The sequence below is a fragment of the Vanacampus margaritifer genome, chromosome 11 (genome assembly GCF_051991255.1).
Source record: "Vanacampus margaritifer isolate UIUO_Vmar chromosome 11, RoL_Vmar_1.0, whole genome shotgun sequence".
Taxonomy (NCBI): Eukaryota; Metazoa; Chordata; class Actinopteri; order Syngnathiformes; family Syngnathidae; genus Vanacampus; species Vanacampus margaritifer.
In genome coordinates, this window is record NC_135442.1 from 20,168,307 (window position 1) to 20,190,750 (window position 22,444).

General features: G+C 38.9%; 1 protein-coding gene across 2 annotated transcripts; it reads right to left on the bottom strand.

The window, feature by feature from the left end:
- Positions 1 to 672: 672 nt before the first annotated feature.
- On the bottom strand, positions 673 to 21,321 carry ttll4 (tubulin tyrosine ligase-like family, member 4). 2 transcript variants are annotated; one of them, XM_077580541.1, is made up of 21 exons: positions 21,168 to 21,321; positions 18,900 to 19,635; positions 17,048 to 17,570; positions 16,847 to 16,973; positions 13,377 to 13,456; positions 13,200 to 13,263; positions 9,636 to 9,754; positions 8,045 to 8,155; positions 7,885 to 7,961; positions 7,601 to 7,792; positions 7,436 to 7,518; positions 7,174 to 7,302; positions 6,960 to 7,082; positions 6,510 to 6,608; positions 5,405 to 5,539; positions 5,175 to 5,312; positions 4,986 to 5,082; positions 3,451 to 3,661; positions 2,747 to 2,814; positions 2,594 to 2,664; positions 673 to 2,513 (listed from the first exon to the last, which is right to left on the bottom strand). In XM_077580541.1, exons 2-21 carry the CDS (start codon positions 19,284 to 19,286, stop codon positions 2,363 to 2,365), a joined length of 2,985 nt encoding a protein of 994 aa, XP_077436667.1. In that variant the 5' UTR covers positions 19,287 to 19,635; positions 21,168 to 21,321; the 3' UTR covers positions 673 to 2,362. The 2 variants fall into 2 exon arrangements, with proteins under 2 accessions (XP_077436667.1, XP_077436668.1); XM_077580542.1 differs by lacking the exons at positions 13,200 to 13,263; positions 13,377 to 13,456; positions 16,847 to 16,973; ... (1 more) ...; positions 18,900 to 19,635; positions 21,168 to 21,321 and adding an exon at positions 10,075 to 10,561.
- Between the last annotated feature and the right edge of the window lie 1,123 nt (positions 21,322 to 22,444).

A 22,444-nucleotide genomic window follows, 5' to 3' on the forward strand; every position in this document is an offset into this window, starting at 1 on the left:
GGTATGAGTTGCGTTAATGTCTTTTTCAGGGACATCGCTGCTTATTTCACCAAGACAAAGCCAAACCACATTCTGTATGTTACAACAGCATAGTAAAAGAATGGAGGCTGCAGACTGTTGAGCAACTGAAGTTGTACATCACGCAAGAACAGGAAATGATTGAAAAATTTGTGTTCTCAGTTCCTAAACGCATAGTCTCTCATAAGAAAGTTTACCAGTATGAAAATCAACTATCTTGTCTTTGTAGTGTATTGAAATGAATACAGGGTTTGCAACTAATGGCAAAGTCCCAACTTGACTGGAATTGGGGTTCATAAAATGCCTTACAATTCCCCTGCAGTTTAAAGAGTCAAATAAGAAATGACCCCAAAACCTTAATCCGACAAAAAACATTAGCTTACTGGAGGTTAATGTCGCATACAGTTAGCAGAAGGCAAGGACAGCTGTTTTCTAGTATCTTACTATTAATACACGTGGTTATCTAAACAGGCCGTCCACTCAAGAGTGAGAAGCCGAGATATAAATAGTTTACAACCATGTCCTGCTGCAAACGCTGAGCAGCCCACATTTAATGTGGTCAGTACTTTATACTGGACGACTCCAACAATCGTAAAAAATTAACTGTAGAAGCGCTATAAAAAAAAAAATGAAAAAAATAAACCCACACACAGCTACTTTAAGTGTAATTTTTATTTTGAAAGTGTTATCCTGAGCAACATTTTCAAGCCCTTAAGAAATGCTACATTTGTCATGTTAGTAAAAAATATTACAATCTCAGATATAATATTACACCTCATTTATGTTAGGAACAAATAGTTTTTTCTCAACATCAACGTGATTTTTTTTAAAGCGGCTATTTAAATGCCATCAGTGGCACTGCGTTGAAAGAGTCTGACGAAATTGTGCAATAATTTGGAAGTGTTGACAAATTAGGTTCCAAGGTTTATATGTAGAGAGTAGAGAAAAGTTTTAAATTTGAGAGGTAGATTGAATAGCTAATCCAGTAAAGGCTCTTCATGCAGACACAAATGGTGCAAGGCCTTGTAAAATTTGCACTGTGCAAAAATCTTATGTTACCATTAGATTTGTTGTTTTATTGTCCAACAAAAATTCCCGTGGATGATTGTGTTTGACAGCGCCACCATGCTATGAAGACCTGTGTGCATGTATAGCACGTAAATTACGCACCTGTTGAATGCAGACATCTGACACAGACAAATTAATTAATAAACATTTGTGACCGTTGTTTGCCCATCTGTTTGTTAGCAATCAGATTACTTCCTGTTTTATGGACTGGTGGTGCCATTGTGACTCTTGGGGTGGATGCTACAATTATTGTCCAAAAAGGGCGACCATGTATTTCTATATTAGCACCTTTATCCGGTCCACACCAGAATTGAACAGCTTCGTACTGTATGGGTAAATGTTCGTGGCTTTCTGAAACTTAGATAATGTACTTTTACTATACGGACAGGAAACTAGAACCCAAATGGCCAGCCAATAATGGCCTTCCTGTTACAGCAGCATCCAAAAGCAACAAGAGTTGAGGTGGTTCATAAACGTCCCGCGTCGCGTTCCAAAAGCAACCAATGTCCAGTGTCACAGTCATAGACTGTCCATTCAACACTCATCAAAATCCCATTAACAAACAGGAATGATCATTTTACAAGTTTCCAGGGTTTATAGTTGCGGACTCTTATTAAACGTAGCAACAGCTCAGTCATAAAGGTCACTTCTGCAGGAACCAGCCGGGGGCAAGTCTGGATTTGATGCCAACCCTCTTAAGTGTCAGGAAATCACTTCAAATGTAAACATTTACTCCAAATGACACAAACGGAGCAGTTGGAATCGGAACAAGCAGTTGCAAGATCCATCCATTCAATAGACGGCATTTTGTATCGTCGCTAAAAGCTTAAGGTCAACTGTTACTCGTCACTCCAACAAGCATGTGGTTGCCAATGTAGTCCAAGTGATGTACTCAAACATTTTGTCTTAAGGCGCTTTTAAACACTTCAAAGGTTGTGTGGCAAAACTCTGTAAAACAAAAAATCTGTATAATAATAATAATAATAATAATAATAATAATAATAAATTAACATAAATGTATGTACTTATTTTTTTAGAATTGTCAGATCAAATACTATAGCGGGCTGCATGTGGCCCATTAAGAACCTCTGCTCTTGGACAGAAACTATGCACAATGTGGATTTTTTTTATGTGCGCATATACGATTACCGTATCCTGTAAAAATCGCATGGTATGAATTTCGAGATTGGATCTTGTTCTTTATGAACTCCCGGTGAGGACATTAGGAGGAGGCAGTAGAAGACCCTGAGCATGAAGTTGCGGGTGCGAGGAGACCTCACAAACTGAGCTGAGGACTGGCACAGGCGCTGCTGCAGGCACTGGATCCGGGACTTTGCGAAGCGGGCGGACTGGGATCAAAGGCATCCCCGTCTGAGCCTTCGTCCACGTCCATGTGATCCGGCTGGTGCTGATGGACGACCACCACCCTGGAAGATGACAGCAGTTACATCCCAATTAAGACGAGTGTTTTCCAAGACATTAACAACATGTCAGTCAGCGTGCACACCTGGATTTCGAAAGGCTGCCTGGTGCTTCTTTGCGGTGTTCAAATTTGGAGACGCTGCTACACTTGGACCACTAGGTGGACAAACCAACACAGAGGTCAAGCATTTGAATTGAATTGTATGTTTAAAGAGATCCAAATGATCGTGCTTCTTACCATGTGAGCGGGGTCATTGCTACCAAGATGGACTCCTTTCTGACACAAAGGCCTGAGGAGATTGACACCTGCATAGACCATGACATCGACAACAAATCATTCAACATGTGACAACTAAGTCAAGTTTATGCCTCTTCTGAGGTTTGAACACTTGTGTCTTGTTGGTGCCGTTAGTAGCATTTGCAGGGCCTAGTCTAGTCCTAATCATTCCTCGCAATATGGATGAGCTCCCATTGGGTTTTTCTTCAAACATAGTTTCTCTGTGCCCCGCCATGTCCTTTTTAACCATAGTTCTTTAGGTCGTGTGTGTGTGCGTGTGTGTGTGTGTGTGTGTGTGTGTGTGTGTGTGTGTGTGTGTGTGTGTGAGAGCGCAGGCGTGCTCGTTGGGAGGGAGCGGGCGCTGCATTTTTATGTATGAAATGTGCTATATAAATAAAGCTTGATTTAATTTAATTTGATTTGAAAACGGGTATTGGAAAGTTAAATCAAAAAGGATTCCAAATCTGCAATTGTTTTAGTAGCTTTCTATTTACAACGGTTAACTACAATTGCAATTGTATGTGTTAAAATGGTACTTAAAATTTCCTCCAAGATTTCATGATAATGGCATAACAACCCTGCAACCAATTACTAGGTTTTGAGTAATTCAATTACAAAAACAAACCTTCCACCATTGGTGGTGGTCGTACAATACACTGACAAACCTTTAGTCCTGTCGTTCCAGTACTTGTGCTCCCACTGGCCCACCAAAATGTTGAAGTAGCGCGGAGACTCAAAGAATCGCAGGTATCTGGATGATGACGGCGATGGGAAAATGCGCTCAAACCCTCCGCGGCGGCTCAACTCGTCTTCGCTCTCAGCGAGCACGCGGACATCGTTGGGAGTCAAAACATCTAACACTGTTGCCTGGATGGCCTGATTGAAGAAAGAAAGAAAGAAAACAGTCATAGGCTGCTACATTAGGCATCTACCAGTCCATAATATACCGTACAGTATTTCACAAAAGTGGGTAAACCCCTCACATTTTTGCAAATATTTTCTTAGCTCTTTTCAAGGGAAACGGCTTTTGCTATCTTTATGTAGACGATGTCGTTGTCATCTTTTATTGTGAAGTTGACCCTAGGAAGCAATGGCGGGACCTGACTAGATTTTGGCCTTTTGACTGTAGGTTGTCTTGTCCCTAGTCACTGAGCCGATTTGGAGCCGATGTTCTTTTGCAGTAAAATAAAAAAATATTAGCATAAGCAAAATTAAGCATGTTTGTTAAAACAACTTTTCACATTTTCAACATGTTTTTCTTTTAATTTAAAATACAGCAAATAGACAGGTTTGCTTAAAAATTCTAACAAAATACTTTTCTATAGTAAATAGTTTATTATTATTATTTTTTATTATTTAGTCTATAGTATAGTTTTTCCAATTTTTTTCATGACTGAAATGTGAAACTTTCACTTCTTTTAATTTTAACAAAAGCAAAAATCAGCATCTCTTATAAAGTTAAGTGACATTTCAAATAAATAAATACATACATAAAAAGTTCCATGAAATGAACCCAGTTTTAAAATTATCTCTTAAGCTTGTATATCTCATAGCATAGCAAATTTTGAGTTCTAGTTAGAGTTTGTCAAAGGTTTCAAAAGATGTTCGCAAACAGTCAAAATTTGTCAGAACATGTTCAAAATGTCTTTGTTACAAGAAAACCTCTTTGTTACAAGTACAAACCTATGTGAGCATCTTTGCAACCTTTAGCAACATTTTACGAACCCTGAAAAAAACACTAAATTCACTAAGTTCGCTAATATTTGCCACTCAGAAATACAACCTTATCGTTCTGCAGATTAGAAAAAATGGCCGATGCTGATATTCGCCAAAATGTTAAATGTCGGCACCGATAATCGACCCGGCCGATAATCGGTCTATCCCTAATGATAGGGGTGGGAATCTATGGGTACCTTGATTCCGATTTAGAGGCCTACGATTTAATTTGATTCTGATGTATCATTACATTGGCTTACATTTAGTCCATGTAAAACACTGGTACTTTTTAAAAACAATTGCAGCACTCAAGGAAGAGCAAAAAGATTTATATTTCACACTACGACGATTGATGCATCAAAAAAAAAAAATATTGTTCCCACCCCCGAGTTAGTTAAGGTTGTGTGCTTTGGTAAACAAGTGGATTGAGAAGAGTTGTTTTTCCTTTCCTTGATGTCATGTAATACTAAGAGTGGTTGTATACCTGGTCAGCGAAACGATGTTTGAGGTAAAAGGCCCGTTTCACCTTCTCGTCGACTGAGATCTCCAGATTGGTCGTCTCCTTGCTTGCACCGCACAGACTGCGTACACACACAGAGGGGGAAAAAAACTATCAGTAGACATTTCAATGTCATTTCATTTCAATCTGTTGCAGCACATCCCTTCCTCATACCTGCTGTCGGAGCTGGAGGTGCTTCCATTGGAGGCGACAACATCCTCTCGATCAGGAATACGAAAGCCTGCCAGGTTCAAGAGGTCTCGGACCATTTGGCCCTTGACAGAAACATCCAGTGCTGTGTTGGAATGGAGGCTGCATGATGGAAACAAAAAAATGTTCAGGAGCTTGGTTAATTGCTGACGAAAATTGAGCACAGTTTGTATATTGTGGTGTGTGTGTGTTACCTGGGCGAAATGTTGACCTCTAGGATCCAAGGTTTCAGGTTTTCATCGAGCATGATATCGAAGCCAAACAGCTCGTGGCAGCTGTAAGGTGTACGCACATGCATCTTGAGCAGAGAGTTCACGTATGGCTCAGACCTGATGACACATACGCGAGAGACAGGAAGTCGCTTTCAAAGTCCGGCATATTCATTATCTTTAAAGTAACGTCATTTCTCATGTATAATATGCATACCAAATATATAATTTTAAAAAAAAAAATAGAGGTGCTGCATTAAACAAGGGAAATGAAAAAATAAGTCACATTGTATAGAATAATTAGAGAAAGATAAAAAAAAAAAAGGGGAATATGATATCTCCAGTGGGTTCAATTTAAAGACTGAAAAGGTACAGAAGGTGTGTTAGAACACAGACGGACGAGTATTCCAATTGATTGGCATCCACACAAAACAACAAACATGTGGGAATACAGGCTATCCATAACTGCATAGTTTGACATGACACCACCGGTTAATAAAAACATCACAAGAAGTGAACAAAAAAACATTGATTTCACTGGCGCTTGGAAAAGTGCTTTTAAAAATTGCTCACTGAAACTCAGAAAAAAGCCTCAATGAATCAAACAAAAATATCTCAAGCAATGTGGGCTTTCTAAAAATAAAATAAAAACAAAACACGTCTCATTTGATGCCATTTTTTTTAACCCCATAAGGCAAGAAGTATTCTCCAGGTAAGTATTTTTTTTGATGATTTTCCTATTTTTATAATGCTCTCGCCTCGGTCAGCTTCGAAAACATTGATGCATGTTGGACTTTCCATTCTTCTTTTTATGAAATAACGTGTGACCAGAGGAGAAGACTTGATCTCAACCATGACTTCCCCCAATAATGTTCAAATTACCATGTCAATAATACTTAATTTTTAAGCAAGGAGAGCAGCAATTCTCGGGAGCGTATAATACATGGAAAGATTGAAAATGCAGCTGCAGAGGTGTGTTTTGACGGGGGGGGGGGGGGTCTCCGTATTGCAGACAAGAGTGTACAGTAGTACGAGCAATTGTAGTAGAACAACAAACAAACAAACAAACAAACAAAAAACATTGTCTTACGCAATTATTGTTTTGATGACGATGTCTTTAATCTTCTCCCAAATCAAGGTGGTGTTTACTCCCCTGGAGCCAAGAAAGTGCCACAAGGCCTTCACAGCCCTGAACAAATGCAAGTGTACTCAGGCTATTTCCAAACATATACAGGAATTATTCAAACTCTTTTTTTTTTCCTATACAGAGTATATATTTTTTTTAAATGCAAACAAAAACACATTTTTGCAGGCATAGAAATGGTTGAGAAGTTCTGCAATTAAGTACACACAAAAATCAAATCACTTTTTATGACTAGTTAACAGTGCACCCCCCCGCCCCCAATCTATGTTCAAAATAACAAAATTAAGTAAACTAGTACTAGTAAAAGTAGAACTAAGTAAACCATGACTTAAATTTTCCAAAAAGTGAGTTACACGGTGCTGATGTGACTTCAACTCCACCGCTATTTTGTCTTACCATTTGTGTCCCTGGCAGGCTTTGTCATCGCTGTTGGCCTGGTACTCGGAATTTTTCTTGTTGACGCTGTAGTTGGTCAGATGCATGAACTTGTTACTCAGCGTCTTCATGGAGGGCGAATATCTGCAGAGGAAGAGAATATCCAAGATGAAATGATTCAGTCACCTGCTGCACATTTAATTGTCACTATGGTAAATGGTTGGTGAACACTGACTTGCAGCTAGCAAAGCGGACCAGTCCATCTGAGAAGATGTATATTCTGAGTGGGTCGTAGCTTGTCACGTAGACGTAGATGCGTAGGTCAAACTTGTTACCAGTGATGAGGTAGGGCTTGTGGAGATACCTGTCACACACACACAAAGTTTATCCTCTTTTGAGAGGCAACTAAATGAAGTGGAGGTGCAAAGCCTGAAATCATTGATCAAGAGAAGTATGCCAAGACTTTTGTCAATACAATCTATTTCATAACTTCTTACTTCTGGACCAGAAGTGACTTCCTGCGCGGCATCTGGCTCCATTTGTGAATGACCTGGATTCCCACTCCTCTGGCCGAGGCAGGCTGTTGGGAAATGATCAATCCTGTTAAAAAATGTCGACATTGTGGGCGCAAATCTGGATAAAGTTATGCAACATGAATTTACAGGCTTGATGATCCACTTCTGTCTGGACCCTTCCTTCCAGGCCTTGCGTAGTTGCAGGATGTCATTAGGAAGGACAAAGGTGCGTGGGAAAAAGTTGAACTCCGGCTTGCCGAAGCGATGATGCATCTTGGACAGATTCTTCCACAGTCGGTCCTTCCTGCCAATCTGGAATGTTCCGGGGAAGTGGTTCAACTACAAAGTGCCAAAAAGGGTCACAATGGAGTTTAGAGGCAAAACAACATTTTAGTCAGATTTAATTATTTCAAGCAACATCACATTCTCACTTTCTGGTGCTCTAGGAGAGTCTTGAAACAAAAAGACTTCATGTGGTGGCCCCAGCAGCCCAACCAGTCGTGGCTTTCTAAAAGATGTGGCACTCAATTGTAAGTACTTTGATCTTGTAAAAAAAAAAAAATACACCAAAAAATACTTGACGCAACCTACTCTTGGTGTGTACGAAGTGCGACCTGGCGATGGCGTTTTTCACAACATTGGGCGTGACAGTGCTAATCTTCCACTTTAAAAGTCGTGTTTGCTCTTCAGGCAACATTTCAACTGCAAGACACAACAAAATAAAAATGACTAACTTGAAGAGAAAATTTATTAAGTTACAACAAATAAGTCGCGTTACTCTACGAAACATTAACTCATTCACTCCCAGCCATTTTCAATGAAGCAACCCCCTTCACTCCCGGCTGTTTTACAAGATTTTGACAAATTTTGCAAAGCCCACAGAATATTTGAATCTATTGCTATAAAAACATGGACCCAACCAAAAGAAAGATTAGTCTCTTCTTTCATCAGGAAAAAAAAGTATATTTCTATATGTTTCCGTTTGCCGCAATTAGCATTAGAATATTGCCAAATTTCATCCTTATTCACAAATCTGTTTAAAACAGTGGGGGAAACAGCTTGTTGCAATTTGCAACATGGCCCTGGTTGATCTCTTATACTCTGCTGCCACCTGCTGGCCGTTTTTTGTAATAATAATAATAATAGGGATGGGCGATGTATCAATATAAAAATTATATCCTTGACCCAAGGCCCTTCTCCCCCGATTGCTCAATTTAGACGGGCATCCAGCTCTAAGAAGAGTCCAAGTGGTTTGGAAATTCTCTCATTTACAGATGATGGAGGCCACTGTGCTCATTTGAACATACAAAGTGGCAGAAATATTTCTGTACCCTTCCACAGATTTGTGCCAAGACAAGACTTTTCTGGGAGGTCTACAGACAATTCCTTTAACTTCATGCTTGGTTTGTGCGCTGACATGACAACATCCGTTGTAGGAACTTCTCTCTCAAAATGCATAAAGGGTGAAGGGTTGTGAATACTTTCCTGATGCACTGTACATCAAACTGCATCTTTTGGCTCTATTGTGGCCACTTTTAGCTAACTGAAACCCATGAAAACTTTTTTTTTTTATTACTATTTATTTACTATATTGAATCATAAATATTTTGGTAAATGGGTTTTATTCTTAAATCAACATTTGAACATTTTTATTTCTGTTTTCAACCAGGTTACAGGTACATTATATATACATTTTTGGGCAAGGGAACAACTTCATGATAATACACTTAGCCTCCGAGAGAGGCATTTTATGGTTTACTGCACTATAATGCAAACACGCTGGAATTTGAAGGGTTAAAAAAATAAAGGTTAATGAATAATTTACACAAATGAATGATGACAACTGGTATTAGTTAAAAACTTTAAGCAGTAAAAGGGGAAAAAAACTAAAATCTTGGAAAGTGTAGTAAAATCAGACAAGACATGAGGGTTACTTTCCATGTATTAACAATCATATGAATTGCCATAATTAAAGGTTACTACGCGTTTTGACCAACTAGTGCAGACTAAATGAGACAGTGTCTATTAGAGTAGAAATCATACCCTTAAATCAGTGACATATGCAGCGCTTTAAGTGGTGGGGGTAATAGTGGGACATTTAGGTCTCAGGTATCATCTCACAGCAAGGAGAATGAGGGAGCTTTTTATTGACAGCAAGAAGCGCGTGTGTGTGTATGCATACCTTGTTCATTGGCAGTACTGAAATAGAGTGTGGGAGGGATGAGTGGGAATAGGCTGGGAACTAGAGCTGGTTTCTTCTCCTGATTGTCCTCCACATCCAAAGACATGGGCTCTTCAACACTGAAACATAGAGAAGAAAATTCTAAAAATTAAATTTTTTTACAATATGATGAGTACCGTATTTGGTTCCTCTGACAAATAACGAAAACACACACAAAGTGTCATTATTAAGCAGATTTTTAAACACACATAGTTGTATTGGATTTCACTGAGTTTACCTAATATGGGCAGTGAGCGTATTTGTCAACAAATAAATACATTACGCCATTGCGGGTATCAAAATCTTAATTAATTCCAAAATGGAATACCATCATAACACTGATATGCGGCAGCTGGAGACGTTTTCAATCAAAAATGAAATAAAAATAAGAAGCACTCACATGACAGTCATATAGTAGGTGAAGTGAAAAGAACAGGTGGCTGGTGATGAGTGAATCTTCGCTTCCCGCTCTTGAGTCAACTAACGTACGTTTACTATACCTACATGAGCTACAGCTCTCAGGCAAGTGCAGGGGCTTACAGGTGACCTAAAAGCCCACATAAAGCCAACAATGGCGGGTGATCCATTTCGCGGAGAAGTACCTACGAGTGCTTGGTGGACACTTGTACAGTTGCACGACAACAATGTGGTGCACAATGCTACAGAGCTTTCCACCGCACTCTGCTGCTTTCAGCCTCTTCTAACAATGCCTGTGCAGAGAATGGACATAGGAACTGATGGATGTATGCTTTATGTCATTCAAGGGGGAGGCGCCAATTAGACACTAGAACCAGGTATCAGTTCAACAACCACACCATAACTCATAAAAGGATCAAGTTGTTACATGTCACAAACATTCTTAATCAGGAATTTACCTCATGCCCAGTGAACTGCAGCCCATGTAAATATTTGTTTTTGTTTTTTTATTGAATACTAGCTTGTTCCTCACTGTCTGAAATGAAAAGTAAGACTACATTTTTCCTATTGTAGGTAAATTAGGATGACCAATATTAGTTATATTTGTTAAATGGGAGAATAATGAGAGAATCACTATTTTTTATTATTTAGCCAATTTTTCATTACCAGTACTTTCTTCAAAGTCATAATTTTACAAGCCCAATTCCAATGGTGTTGGGACGTTGTGTTAAACATAAATAAAAACAGAACAATGATTTGCAGGTTGTGCTCAACCTATATTAATTTGACGACACTACAAAGACAAGATATTTAATGTTCAAACTGATAAATTATTGTTTTTAGCAAATAATCATTGACTGACTTTTATGGCTGCAACACATTCCAAAAAAAGATGGGATAGGTGGTCAAATTACTGAGAAAGTTGAGGAATGCTTATCAAACACCTGTTTGGAACATCCCACGGGTGAACTGGCTAATTCGGTACGGGTGGGTGCCAACATTGATTATAAGAAGCTTCCCTGAATTGCTCAGTCATTTACAAGCAAAGATGGGGCAAGGTTCAAATCTTTGTGAACAGGTGCATTAGAAAATTGTCGAAAAGTTTAAGGACAGTAGGGGTGTGAATTGCCTAGTGCCTGGCAATTCGATCCGTATCACGATTCATAGGTCACGATTCGATTCCGATACGAATCTATAAGTTGATTATTGTAAAAAAAAATCTCAAATTTTGAATATACTAATCAGTAAACTGGTACATCTACACTGTAAGATTTGTATGAAAATGTATTTATTTATCTGAAACTTCAGGCTCTGAGCCACTGTAATTTAACAAACAATCTGCTGCAATCTTTTTCATGTTTGAACAGCATTGAAATAAAATATTAAGGCTTGATGTTCCATTAATATAACATTCTTCCATGCTTTATGTTAACCCCAAACCTAAGTAAGACGTTTTGTTGAATATTTCCATTAAAAATTTATGTTTAAACATCGATTCGGCCTCATATTGAATCGATTCGAGAATTGCGCGATATAACATCGCAGAATAGATTTTTTTTAACACCCCTAAAGGACAGTGTTCCTCAACGTACAACTGCAAGGAATTTAGGGATTGCATCATCTATGGTCCATAATATCTTCAAATGGTTCTGAGAATCTGGAGAAATCCCTTCATGTAAGCGGCAAGGCCGAAAACAAACATTGAATTCCTATGACCTTCAATCCCTTAGCCTCAGGGCGATACTATATCAAAAACAAACAATGTGTAAAGGAACTTCCAAACACCTAATATAATCAGCTGAAGTTAGTTAATACTTTATGTAAAATTTTGACTTTGAAGAAAGTTCAGAAAAACCTCGATTTAACAGTGTAATTAAAGTGGAGTAGTCCTCTGTGAAAGCCAAATGTTCGTTAAATTGAAGTATATTTTTGTGGCCTAAAAACATCCATTACAGAAATACGTGCACCGGTCTGTCGATTGCATGCCACAGCGCCAGTACACAACAGTGGCCATTTCTGGAACAGATTATGAGTTAATAATTTTGAGTGGATTTAACACCATTGTCTTTTAAATACAAAATCTGTTAAATCTGAGTCCATTAAGTTGAGGTTTCTCATTGTTCTGGAATTTAGCAAATTGAAATTATTTTTGTAAGAGACATAAAACATGAAAAGTTGAGTCTGATTTAATGTCAGACAGTGGGGGAAAAAATCTGTGTTTCATTTTATTTAGTGAATGTAAACTTCAGTTGTTTAGCTGAAAGTGACTTGATTTGTAAACTGCATCTAAGAAAAAAAAGATATGTAATGCTTTCTAAACAAATATTTGGTGGGATAATTATTCCAGAAAAACACTCCCTCCAAGAATTTAGCACATATTGTGACTGTTGAGAGTTCTTATTTTGCTTTTTTGTGTGATGCAAAGACAGAAATGCATGATATTGGAAATGGGTGCTATTGTGACATAGGAAACAATACGTGTCACACCTCTCTCCTGGCTGCTCAGAACAATATGGTTAACGATAACAATTTATTGCTTAGACGCAATTGGCTGTTAACAAGTCCAGGGTGAACCCCGCATGCCACCCAGCAAGCCTGTGACCCTGGTGAGGATAAGTGGTACGGATAATAAATGGATGCTTCAAAATGTTTTACATCTTTTTTTTTTAAGTAGTTGTATGGCAGTTTAATTGTTAAGAGTTAGTTAGACTACATGAAAACTTTATCTTTAGCGAAAGTTATACACCTCCAGATTTGTTACGACTTTCACAACTACACGTTTGTTTGATTTGCTTTTATATTGTTTGGATTCAGTGTTTACTTATAATTATTATTTTGCTTTTCAATGACTATTGCATTACCTTCGACCCATGACTGTGTGATATGTTAGTGAAAATAGTGATGATCATTCATACCATTCTTTTTTTTCTGGATCAGTTTAAGTTAAACATAACCTACCAAAACTATTAGTTCTATTTCTACTAATATCTATGTCAAAATCTAAGATCATTACAGAGCTAAGAGGAATGTTGCGCCGACATGGTTTTATCATGACTTAGTAAATTCAGAATTTGTGTGTATGTGTATACGCGAAACAGGAAGATTTACCCAGACAGATGCACTAGCAATGGAATGGAGGAAGTACTGTTGACAGAGGACGACTCTGAACAATCTGGAAAAAAAATCAAATTGAAAATGAGCCCGCAGATAGTAGGCGATGTGACAGCGCTCTGTGGGAATTGACAAGCACTTCCATCACAAGCATTTGTACTTGGACAACCTTACCATCATCACTGCAGGCGGTCTCCAATTCGTAAGGCAGCTCCTCTTCACAGCCGCCATCCACCTGCATGTCACATTCTGAACTGGAAGACACACATACCGTATTTCTGACTTTAGAGCATCTAAAAAAAAAAAATGAACCCCTACTCACGTGAGAATACATTAGCAGGATATAATGCACTACCAAAGCAACAGCTAGATGTATTTTTGTCATTTAAAAACCTGAGGAGAGTTATTTCTGGATAGAGTAGCATAACAGCAACAAACGCAAACACTGGTTGAAAGATCCTACACAAATGTTAACTCATTTGCTCCTACGTTCTATTTTAAATGTTTTAAGTGTCCCTAACACGTATTTATACGTTTTTTAATGCTAGAGCATACAGAAGGCTTTGATGCAGTCTCTCAACTGCAAAGAACGGTTGAAGAAATTTTTGTTTTATGACACAAACGGCCAGCAGTTGGCAGCAGAGCATATGAAATGAACCAGGGACATGTTGAAAAAACCCTCACTTACTCAAAATTAGACGCGTATTTAGCCCATTTTGGGGGGTGCTTCGGCAAAATTTGACATATATAGAGATATATTTTACTGTGTGTTCGTTTTAACAAGCTAGAAACTTATAGCTATAATATATATAAATCATAGAGTTTAAAAGTAATATTTAAACAATAAAATTACAGTAGACCCCCCCATTTGATTTAAAATGGTTTGATCCACCTCGACCCCTGCTCTCCTGCAGACGAGCGAAGCGCGTCGTCCTCCCCAGTCCATTCACGGAGTATGTCTGTCTAGTCGAGTGAAATTAAGTGTTTCTTACTTACACCAGGATATGTGAAAAGTTTTTTTTACCTTCTACTACTCAACACCAACACATTATTTTCATTACTTGTCTGCTTTATTGCTCCTCAATCATGTTGCTACTTCCAAAGTTCCTAATGAGGGAAACTTACTCACGTGTGTGGTGTGTGGGGCACACAGAAAAAAGTAGCCTCGTGGAGTAAGTAATGGACTTAAGATTGTTTTTCAACAAACAAAAGCTCAATTTTGAAGTATTTGTATTAAAGACAAGATGTAAAAAGGCAGAGAGAGACTAGTGATAAAGTCCATTTGTTTTGTTAATGTTTTATATGATATGTCTGCACTTCACCTATACGCAGACTTTTACATGCATTATTAATATTATTTAGTAGATTCAAGCGCATTTCTTGTTTGATGTGTATGTTTTTTTATAACAGTACAGACAAGCAATATATAGTCAAAAAATAAACATTATGTATTAAGTTACTATCGGTTCATATATTTTATGTTTTGTGTTCCATTTCTTAAAACATTTCGAACACAAGTCAAAGGTCCATTTTTTGTTAATTCTCACTGTAAACTGTGGCTAAGTGGTTTACTGCAGAAACATGCATACTCATACTGTACTGTCAATGCGTATGTTGAGGATCTGTTGTATCAAAAAAAGTACCATTCCCCATAAATTAGGGTTGGGATATGTTTATATTTTAAGTCCTTCTCCCTTGCATAACTTTTATTACATTTGGTTTAGTTACCGACTTCCCATGCGTTTTTGGAGCGGGAAGTACCCCAAAACCACAACAAGCGACCTATCACAACCCCAAACTCCCCGCTCTCTGTACCACCTAAGCACCTCCAAAAATCTTTATAGTATCCCTAAAGCTCTGATCCTCGAATCGCCTCTGCTCAGAATTCTAAATAGATTTGTGAATAATGATGAAACTTAGCTATATTCTAATGCTAATTGCTGCAGAGTTTTTTTCCTGATGAAAGAAGAGACTTTAATCTTTCTTTTGGTAGGTTTCATGTTTTTATAGCAACACATCACAATATTCTGTGGGCCTTGCAAAATCTGTCAAAATCAAGTAAAACAGCCAGGAGTGAAGGGGATTGCTTCTGTGAAAATGGCTGGGAGTGAATGAGTTAAAGGTCTCATATTGCTAAACTTTTCCACATACTAAAATAGTTCTCAAATGTGTAAAAGACATGTCTGTGACATGCATTCATCAAAATTGAAGAATAGATTTGCTGTCACTAAATCAGCCAAAAAAAAAAAGCGCTCTGTTCAATACAGCCCGTTTTAAGGGCATGTCACTTATGTAAATAGCTGCACCAGTACAACCGTACCAATTTGAACCAGACAGACATGTCTTTTACACACTTGAGAACTATTTTAATTTTACCCGAAGAAAAAGAAGCATAACGTTACTATGTTGTAGCGTTGGTTTGCGATTGTTTAGGCAGTGGTTATTTTGCCCTAACCCACAACTCTCCCGCGAACGTTATTTTGCCGTGAACGTCTCTGATTTGCCGTGAATAGTTGTAGACATTTACAAGCGGTTATGAATAGCAAAAATGTGGACATTTAGGCCACTGCGCAGTGGCAACGTGCAAGCCGTCTCGTAGAGAACACTTAAGAGCCGGTTAGCGGTTACCATCACAAAGTCACGTCAACTAGGTGGCGAGTTGCCAGTCACGGCAATATAACCACCGCGGATTGTATCTTGGCCAAACAATATGCGACCGCCTCATTATTATCCAAACACCGTCTGCCACACGACAAATGTAGCTCCCACTTTAGGCACTAAAAATACACGTGTGTGTAATATAGTAGAAGGTATGATATGGCACACCAATAATTGAAAGGATAGGAATGAGGGCCAAATCAAAATAAAATGTTTAATTTGCATCTTTCACATTTGCAGTCGTTGCAAATCCAGCTCTGAAAAGGCTTTCATTAACAAAACAGTCCTTCGAGAAATGCTGTCAGTACACATTCAAAAATAAAATTACTCCACTGTCTTCTCAAAGACTTGTTTCCCCATTGCTCTCCACGGAGTATGCCACTAAGAAAAAAAAGAAAGAAGCAGCCAGCTTCTCAAATTTCTGTGGGTGTGACAAACCTTTACCAAGGGCGGTGCGGGGTCGAGTGCACTTCCTTGTCTTGTTGACGTCACCAATTCACAGAAATTTAATCTGCCCGTTTTTTTACTTTTACATTTTACTAAGGAGGAGGAAGGTAAAGAAGTTGCGGATGGACTTTTTTCATACCTGGTTGGATTGTAGACAGGCCGGGGATGCATATTATTGATAGAAAACCCCACTAAAGTGCATTTTCATACTATGAGACCTTTAATTAAAAACTCATCATGATTTCCCTGTTCCACTACATACCTTCAGAACATTATGCACATTACAAACCCTAACCCTTAGTTGTAACATTCGTATATATGCATTTTGGATTATATCAATAATCCTCATTCATATGCTGTATCTCATTAATTGGAATATGAATGAGGCAATGCTTAGGGCTATACAACATTAATATCATTCAAAATATTTTGGGTTTCGTTTTAATATTTTCAGACTATGATTCTTTAAATTAAATAAAGGATTGAAAAAGTTCAGACTATGACGAACAAAATATGTGTTAATCGTCTAACAATCTTACCTAGCATCTCTGGTCTCACACTGAATGGGAGTGGGGGACAAGCACGGGGATATGACGCAAGCAGCTTGTGGTTGCTTGGTCAGGTGGATGGCGGAGATCTTGGTGGTCACAGAGCCCATCAGAGCGCCTGTGGGACAAGGCAGTGGTTAGGAGGGATGTCCTCATGTCTGAAATCTACAAGACTGGTTTGGTTCTGATTACCTGGGAGGGCCTTTGGCGGTCTGGGTTGATCCTTTCGTGAGGCACTGACATTGAGGCCATTTGGTATGTGACCACTGAGCTTCCCACGTACCGTTCTATTCCTTTCCAGTGCGCTTTGGGGGATTTTCTTGTTTGCATCCAAAGCTATCAGTGTTAGAGGCTTAACAATCACTAGTGGTGGAGAGTTCCCACATGCAGTTCTATTTCCATCCAGTGTACTTTGTGGGGATTTATTGTTTGCATCCAAAGCTATCAGAGGCTTAATACTAACTAGTGGTGGACACACACCTATGATTTGAAGGGGATTGTTTACCACAGTTGATTTAGCGTGGCCGTTTTGTTTCAGACTGAACTTTGCTGCTGAGGTCCGCTGGTTGGAATGAGTCAACGGATGGCTCTTGCTCATTTCCACTTTGCTGTCAAGGCTGGAGGCTTCTTTTTCCATCTTTGCTCCTTGGTGTTCACAAGGAGTAATGCATATGAGAGGCACCAAAGGTGAAGAGGAAAGTTCTGCAGCTTCAAGCTATGAAGACAAAACATAAATAAGATCTTGAACAAGAAATATCTATTGAATCAATCTATGTTCTATATTGTTAGTCATTAGGGTTGTGCAATGTTTCAGTACTTTTCGCACAGTTTTCTGTTCTCCAGCAAGGAACAGAACAGCAAAATTCCGAATCACAACAAATGTTTGATTCATTATTCAACTAAAACATTTCTAAGACATAAGCTTGTATGCCATTCCTGTTACTATTCCAGTCTCTCTGTTTTCTGTTGTAAACTGTTGATGACACCCTAAGATCAGTGGCCACTTCTCCACCTCTCAGAACATCCCGTTAGAAGCCTCGCAATGGTACTGTTGACCAATTGTGAGGTGATGTCTTGGTCTCAGAGTTCTGATGATAAAATGCGAAGAGCTTGATGTGGAGGCCCTTTATACACCAATTCCATGAGAGCCAGGAAATATATTTGTGGATTCATGGATCAAACACAAGAAAACAACTAGTTATGAGAGAAGTACTAAAATACTGAGCAGTTCGCCATTTGCATTCACATTTTTTAAAGGCGGTCTAATTAAGTTCACACGTAGTGGATTTTAGGAACATCCTGACATTTCATTTAACATTTTCAATGGGTCATTTAAACAAGTTCTATCACATATCCATGCAAACTTAATTTTATTTTGGTTTCAAAAACTTTGCAGACCACTGATACTGTGTATTAAGTCAACAACTTATGTGAAGGCACTGTCGTGTTTTTAATGTTGTAGTCGTTCAGACGTCTATATGTCCGCGGTAAATTGATGTCCCGCGTTGTTGTCTATCAGAGCATGAACATGCAATACGACAACATTGTAGAGTTCTGGTAAGCATGTTTGCAAAGAAGCATTGTCTTGGAATAAAATAACAAGCATACTGATGGGTGGTGGCCACGCCATATTTATGTGCCACATCAGGCAGCATGGGCCTGGCGCTAGACGGTGGCTTCTCTTGTTATCGGTCCAGTTTTGCTGATATTGGATTGAGGAATGTGATGCCCCCCCAATTTCAGTCCAATAGTTATCTGTCCAATAGTTACCGTTCGTCCCTATTTTAAGAGTAATGCATTCGAAATTATATTAAACTATTTTGGGATCAGAGTTGAAGGTTTTTGTTAGGGGAAGCATCAATTACTTGTGTTTCTTTGCTATTTGCATAGGTCATACCCCAATGGATAGTGGGGCATTACTTAGTGAATATCTCTCTCACTGTCAATTAAAAATGAGCATTATGATCTTTGTAAAGGCAGAATTTTCTCTTATTGGATTGTGCAAGTGTACCAAATACAATTTTGCGGAATGTTTTTTGTTTACCTCAAACATATGCATAGGACATCCTTGGCCTCGTTGGAAGGTGTCGCCACACGGCCCGCTGAGGATTTTCCTTTTGAGGGTGGAAGAAAAATGGTCACCCATGTCCATGGTGTTGCTGCCAACTGGTTTTACCCCAATTAACTTAATTGCACTTGAAATGCCGTTAAATTTTAGCGACTGACTTGGCATGGCCGCGGATTGGCTATTGTTTACATTCCCTTGCTCCTGAACGGATGGGGCAGGAGGTTTGGCGTGCTCTTGGTTAGGAAAAGGCACTTGAGCAGTCGCAACTGGGTTGATGTTGACTGACACACTGGGAGAAATGGCCGCATCGCAGCAGGTCTGGGGGCTACCGCCATCCCAGGGTGGGGACTTGTTAGTGGGCATGGCACCTAATGACACAATGACAAATTATTCTCTTTTGAAAAGACACTTGAAGTTTTTGGAGACGTCAGCTCAATTTGGACGAGCCTGGGACTTTCTTAGATTGATTTTGGAAGGAAGTTCTTGCTAGTTGCTGCTGAGCGACAGCAATCATCACTGCGAAGCAAGCTCAAATGCCTGCAAAGAGCACAAAGCCAAGTGACTCCTGGAGGTGAAGAAGCATCCGATGCCTTCCGGGCAGGCTCACACAGGCAGATGTGAATGTTTTTTTATCTCCTGAAGTGGCTTGGAAGCAGATACCCAGATCACTTCTCACTCTCAGAAGGGTGAAAAAAACTCACAGCTTGGGACACTGTAACAATAAAACATTAGGGGTTACAACCTATCAAAAACATTTAAGAAATTAGTGTAGTAAGTAAAATGCTATGATTGCTATCTATCTATATCTGCCCGACAGTTCAGTTTAATATTTTACACACAATTCTGTTCACTAAATATGTAAGTACACACAACAACACCCATAATGTAGGAACGCAATAATGGACCCGGCCCTGCCATTACACATGACTAAATTTTTGTGATAGCATCACACCAGGTCTAGTTAGTTTGAGCTCCTCTCAGAAAAAAATATACTCTGTCTGGTTATAAATGGGTTTTCCTTGTCTATTCTTAGATATGACGTACAGTAAAATGAATCCGTTATCGCCTTATTGCATGCGGCACTTCAATGTTTCTGCAGGCTGACCCCCACAAAAATGTTGGTTTAGGTTGCTTCTTTGTATCAACATGTCATGTAGTTTTGAGGTGTTTGAGGCCATACAACGTTGTATAATATTTGTATGATGCAGAATAGGATACTGTGGTGCCAACATTTTTTATCATTCTGAAATAATACTTAATCAATGTAATTAATTCATAAACTACAATTATGATTATTCAGCTTGAAAAACCATCATGTTCTTGTGGTGTTAGTTCACTTGAGGAAGATTCATTATTTTTCTCAAAAAATTATCACAGGACATTCTATTGTTTAGAGTTTGAAATTGGGCCATTTTTGCTTACACTTATAAGTCTTTAAAATGGCACAACTTCCTTAATTGTTAACACGTTGACAAAATGTAAACGCTATTTTTTAAAAGCTCTTTTCATAGACATTGGTCTTGATTTAAAAAAAAAAAAAAGAGGGGGGGGTCACATAACAGCTCTTCCTGTGTGGTTGCTAAAAAGCACAGAAAGCACTATAATGATAAGTGTGTCTTATCTGCATAAACATCAATGGGACGCACCGCACTCAATAATAGCAATAAACACAAGGATAGTTAGTGTTGATGGATTCAAATTTGCACAAGACCAGTGGTGGGCAAACTCGGTCTTCAAGGACCGGCGTCCTGCAGGCTTTGATGCTTTCCCTCCTGCAACGTATCTTATTCCAATCAACAGGATCGTTACCAAGCTTATGCAGAGCTTGCTGATGAACTGATCATATATCAGCTGTGTTGGAGAAGGGAAACATCCAAAACCTGCAGGACTCCGGCCATCAAGGACCGAGTGCGCCCACCCATGCACAAGACGAACAAGTTTAAATAGCAAGTATAAAATGTGACGACTTGTAACCCCATGTTTACGTCGGTTGATTTGTGGGAACTCATACATTTATTTGTGACATACATATGCGTTAAAATTGATTTTATATCGTATTTAAAAAGTAAATAATTATCGGACAATTGTGCCTCCGTTTTTTTTTTTAGAGCAGAATCAGCATCTAGCTAGCTTCCAATCGTGTTTATCATCGTCACGCCATGGCAACAAGGGCCACCGCGTTGTAAAGAGTCAACGATAAAATACACGCTTTTAGAAAAGTTGGGAAAATAATACCAAACCTACCGGCTTGGACGGAGAAAAAGAGGCCAGCACGTTGCGTGGCAGTTCCTCTTTCCACCCCAAGAACCGGGACTGGAGTGAGTTGCTCCACTTTCACATGGCAATGGTTTGACAGGAGGTTGACCAGAGTATCCGGGCACCGGCAGGTAGTGACGTTCACGGTGGAAGTTGGTGATTCCTGCCGACTTCCGGTTCACGAGTTTGTTGGCGCGCCCTCACCCGGCCTCAAACGTCAACGCACGTCAGGGCCTCATAAAACAATACTGTACAATGTCTTTTATCTGTTATGAAAAAATAATGCAATAAATAAATAAATAAATAAATTTATGAATTAATAAATACTACAAATAAAAAACATCACAATGACGTAGCTCTTGTAGATCATTTGTATCACCAGCAGAGGGTTCTCAAGAGACGAGTATGGTCCCACTTGGCTTTTCATTCATTAGGCCCGTTTCCACTTCGGGGTAAATTTACGCGGCCAAACCCCGTGAGTGCATGACTCCACTGCAGGAGCCTTCCCGACCGGTCCACATTAAAGTGGACCCCCGCATACTCGCGGTTTGGCACCCGCACATTCACAATTTGCCCAGCCCCCCACCACACCCCACCCCACACACACATTTATCTTTCATTTTATTTTATTTTTTAAATTCATCCATTACCTATACTGTCACTATAGGTTTGCGGTGGTGCTGGGGCCTTTCAATATTTTATTTTATTTTATTTTATTTTGGTGGCATTGTGCAACACCCGTTTTTCGTGGAAAATACATGTTGGAGATTTATCAGATCAAAATCCCAATGCATTTCATGGGATGTCAATACGCGCAGATTTTTGCTATTTGCAGGCAGAGATGGGAAAAGTGCTGACATTCTCTATTTGAGTAAAAGTACAATTACTTGTGTAAAAAAACAACTTTTGGTAAAAGTAAAACTACTTGCTCAAATAATTACTCAAGTAAAAGTAAAAAAGTATAGGCTCTGAAATGTACTTTACGTGTAGAAGTAAAAAGTATTTTTTTACCAGATGTCAAATGTCAGTTTGAAAGATATTAGCTAATGGAGTAAAATGGGTAAACATAGGCCAGTTGTATACTTGCTCTTTTGTAAAAGCAATTGTAAATAATTGTTTCATTTTTAAATAGTCACTTTTAAGAGTATTGCTGCTTGCTGTTTGGATGTTTAGTACCAGCTGATTGTGTGCCCAGCGCACATGGAACATGTGACTTATCCATCTAAAAACAGTTCTATGACAGTCCATTTTAGCTTGGCCTACAA

Coding starts and splice junctions, on each gene's coding strand:
- ttll4 (XM_077580541.1), bottom strand. CDS start 19,286: ATGCCCACTAACAAGTCCCCACCCTGGGATGGCGGTAGCCCCCAGACC. Junction 16,974..17,047: donor ACCGCCAAAGGCCCTCCCAG/GTAATCAGAACC, acceptor CTTGTCCCACAG/GCGCTCTGATGGGCTCTGTG. Junction 2,514..2,593: donor GGCAGCCTTTCGAAATCCAG/GTGTGCACGCTG, acceptor GTCATCTTCCAG/GGTGGTGGTCGTCCATCAGC.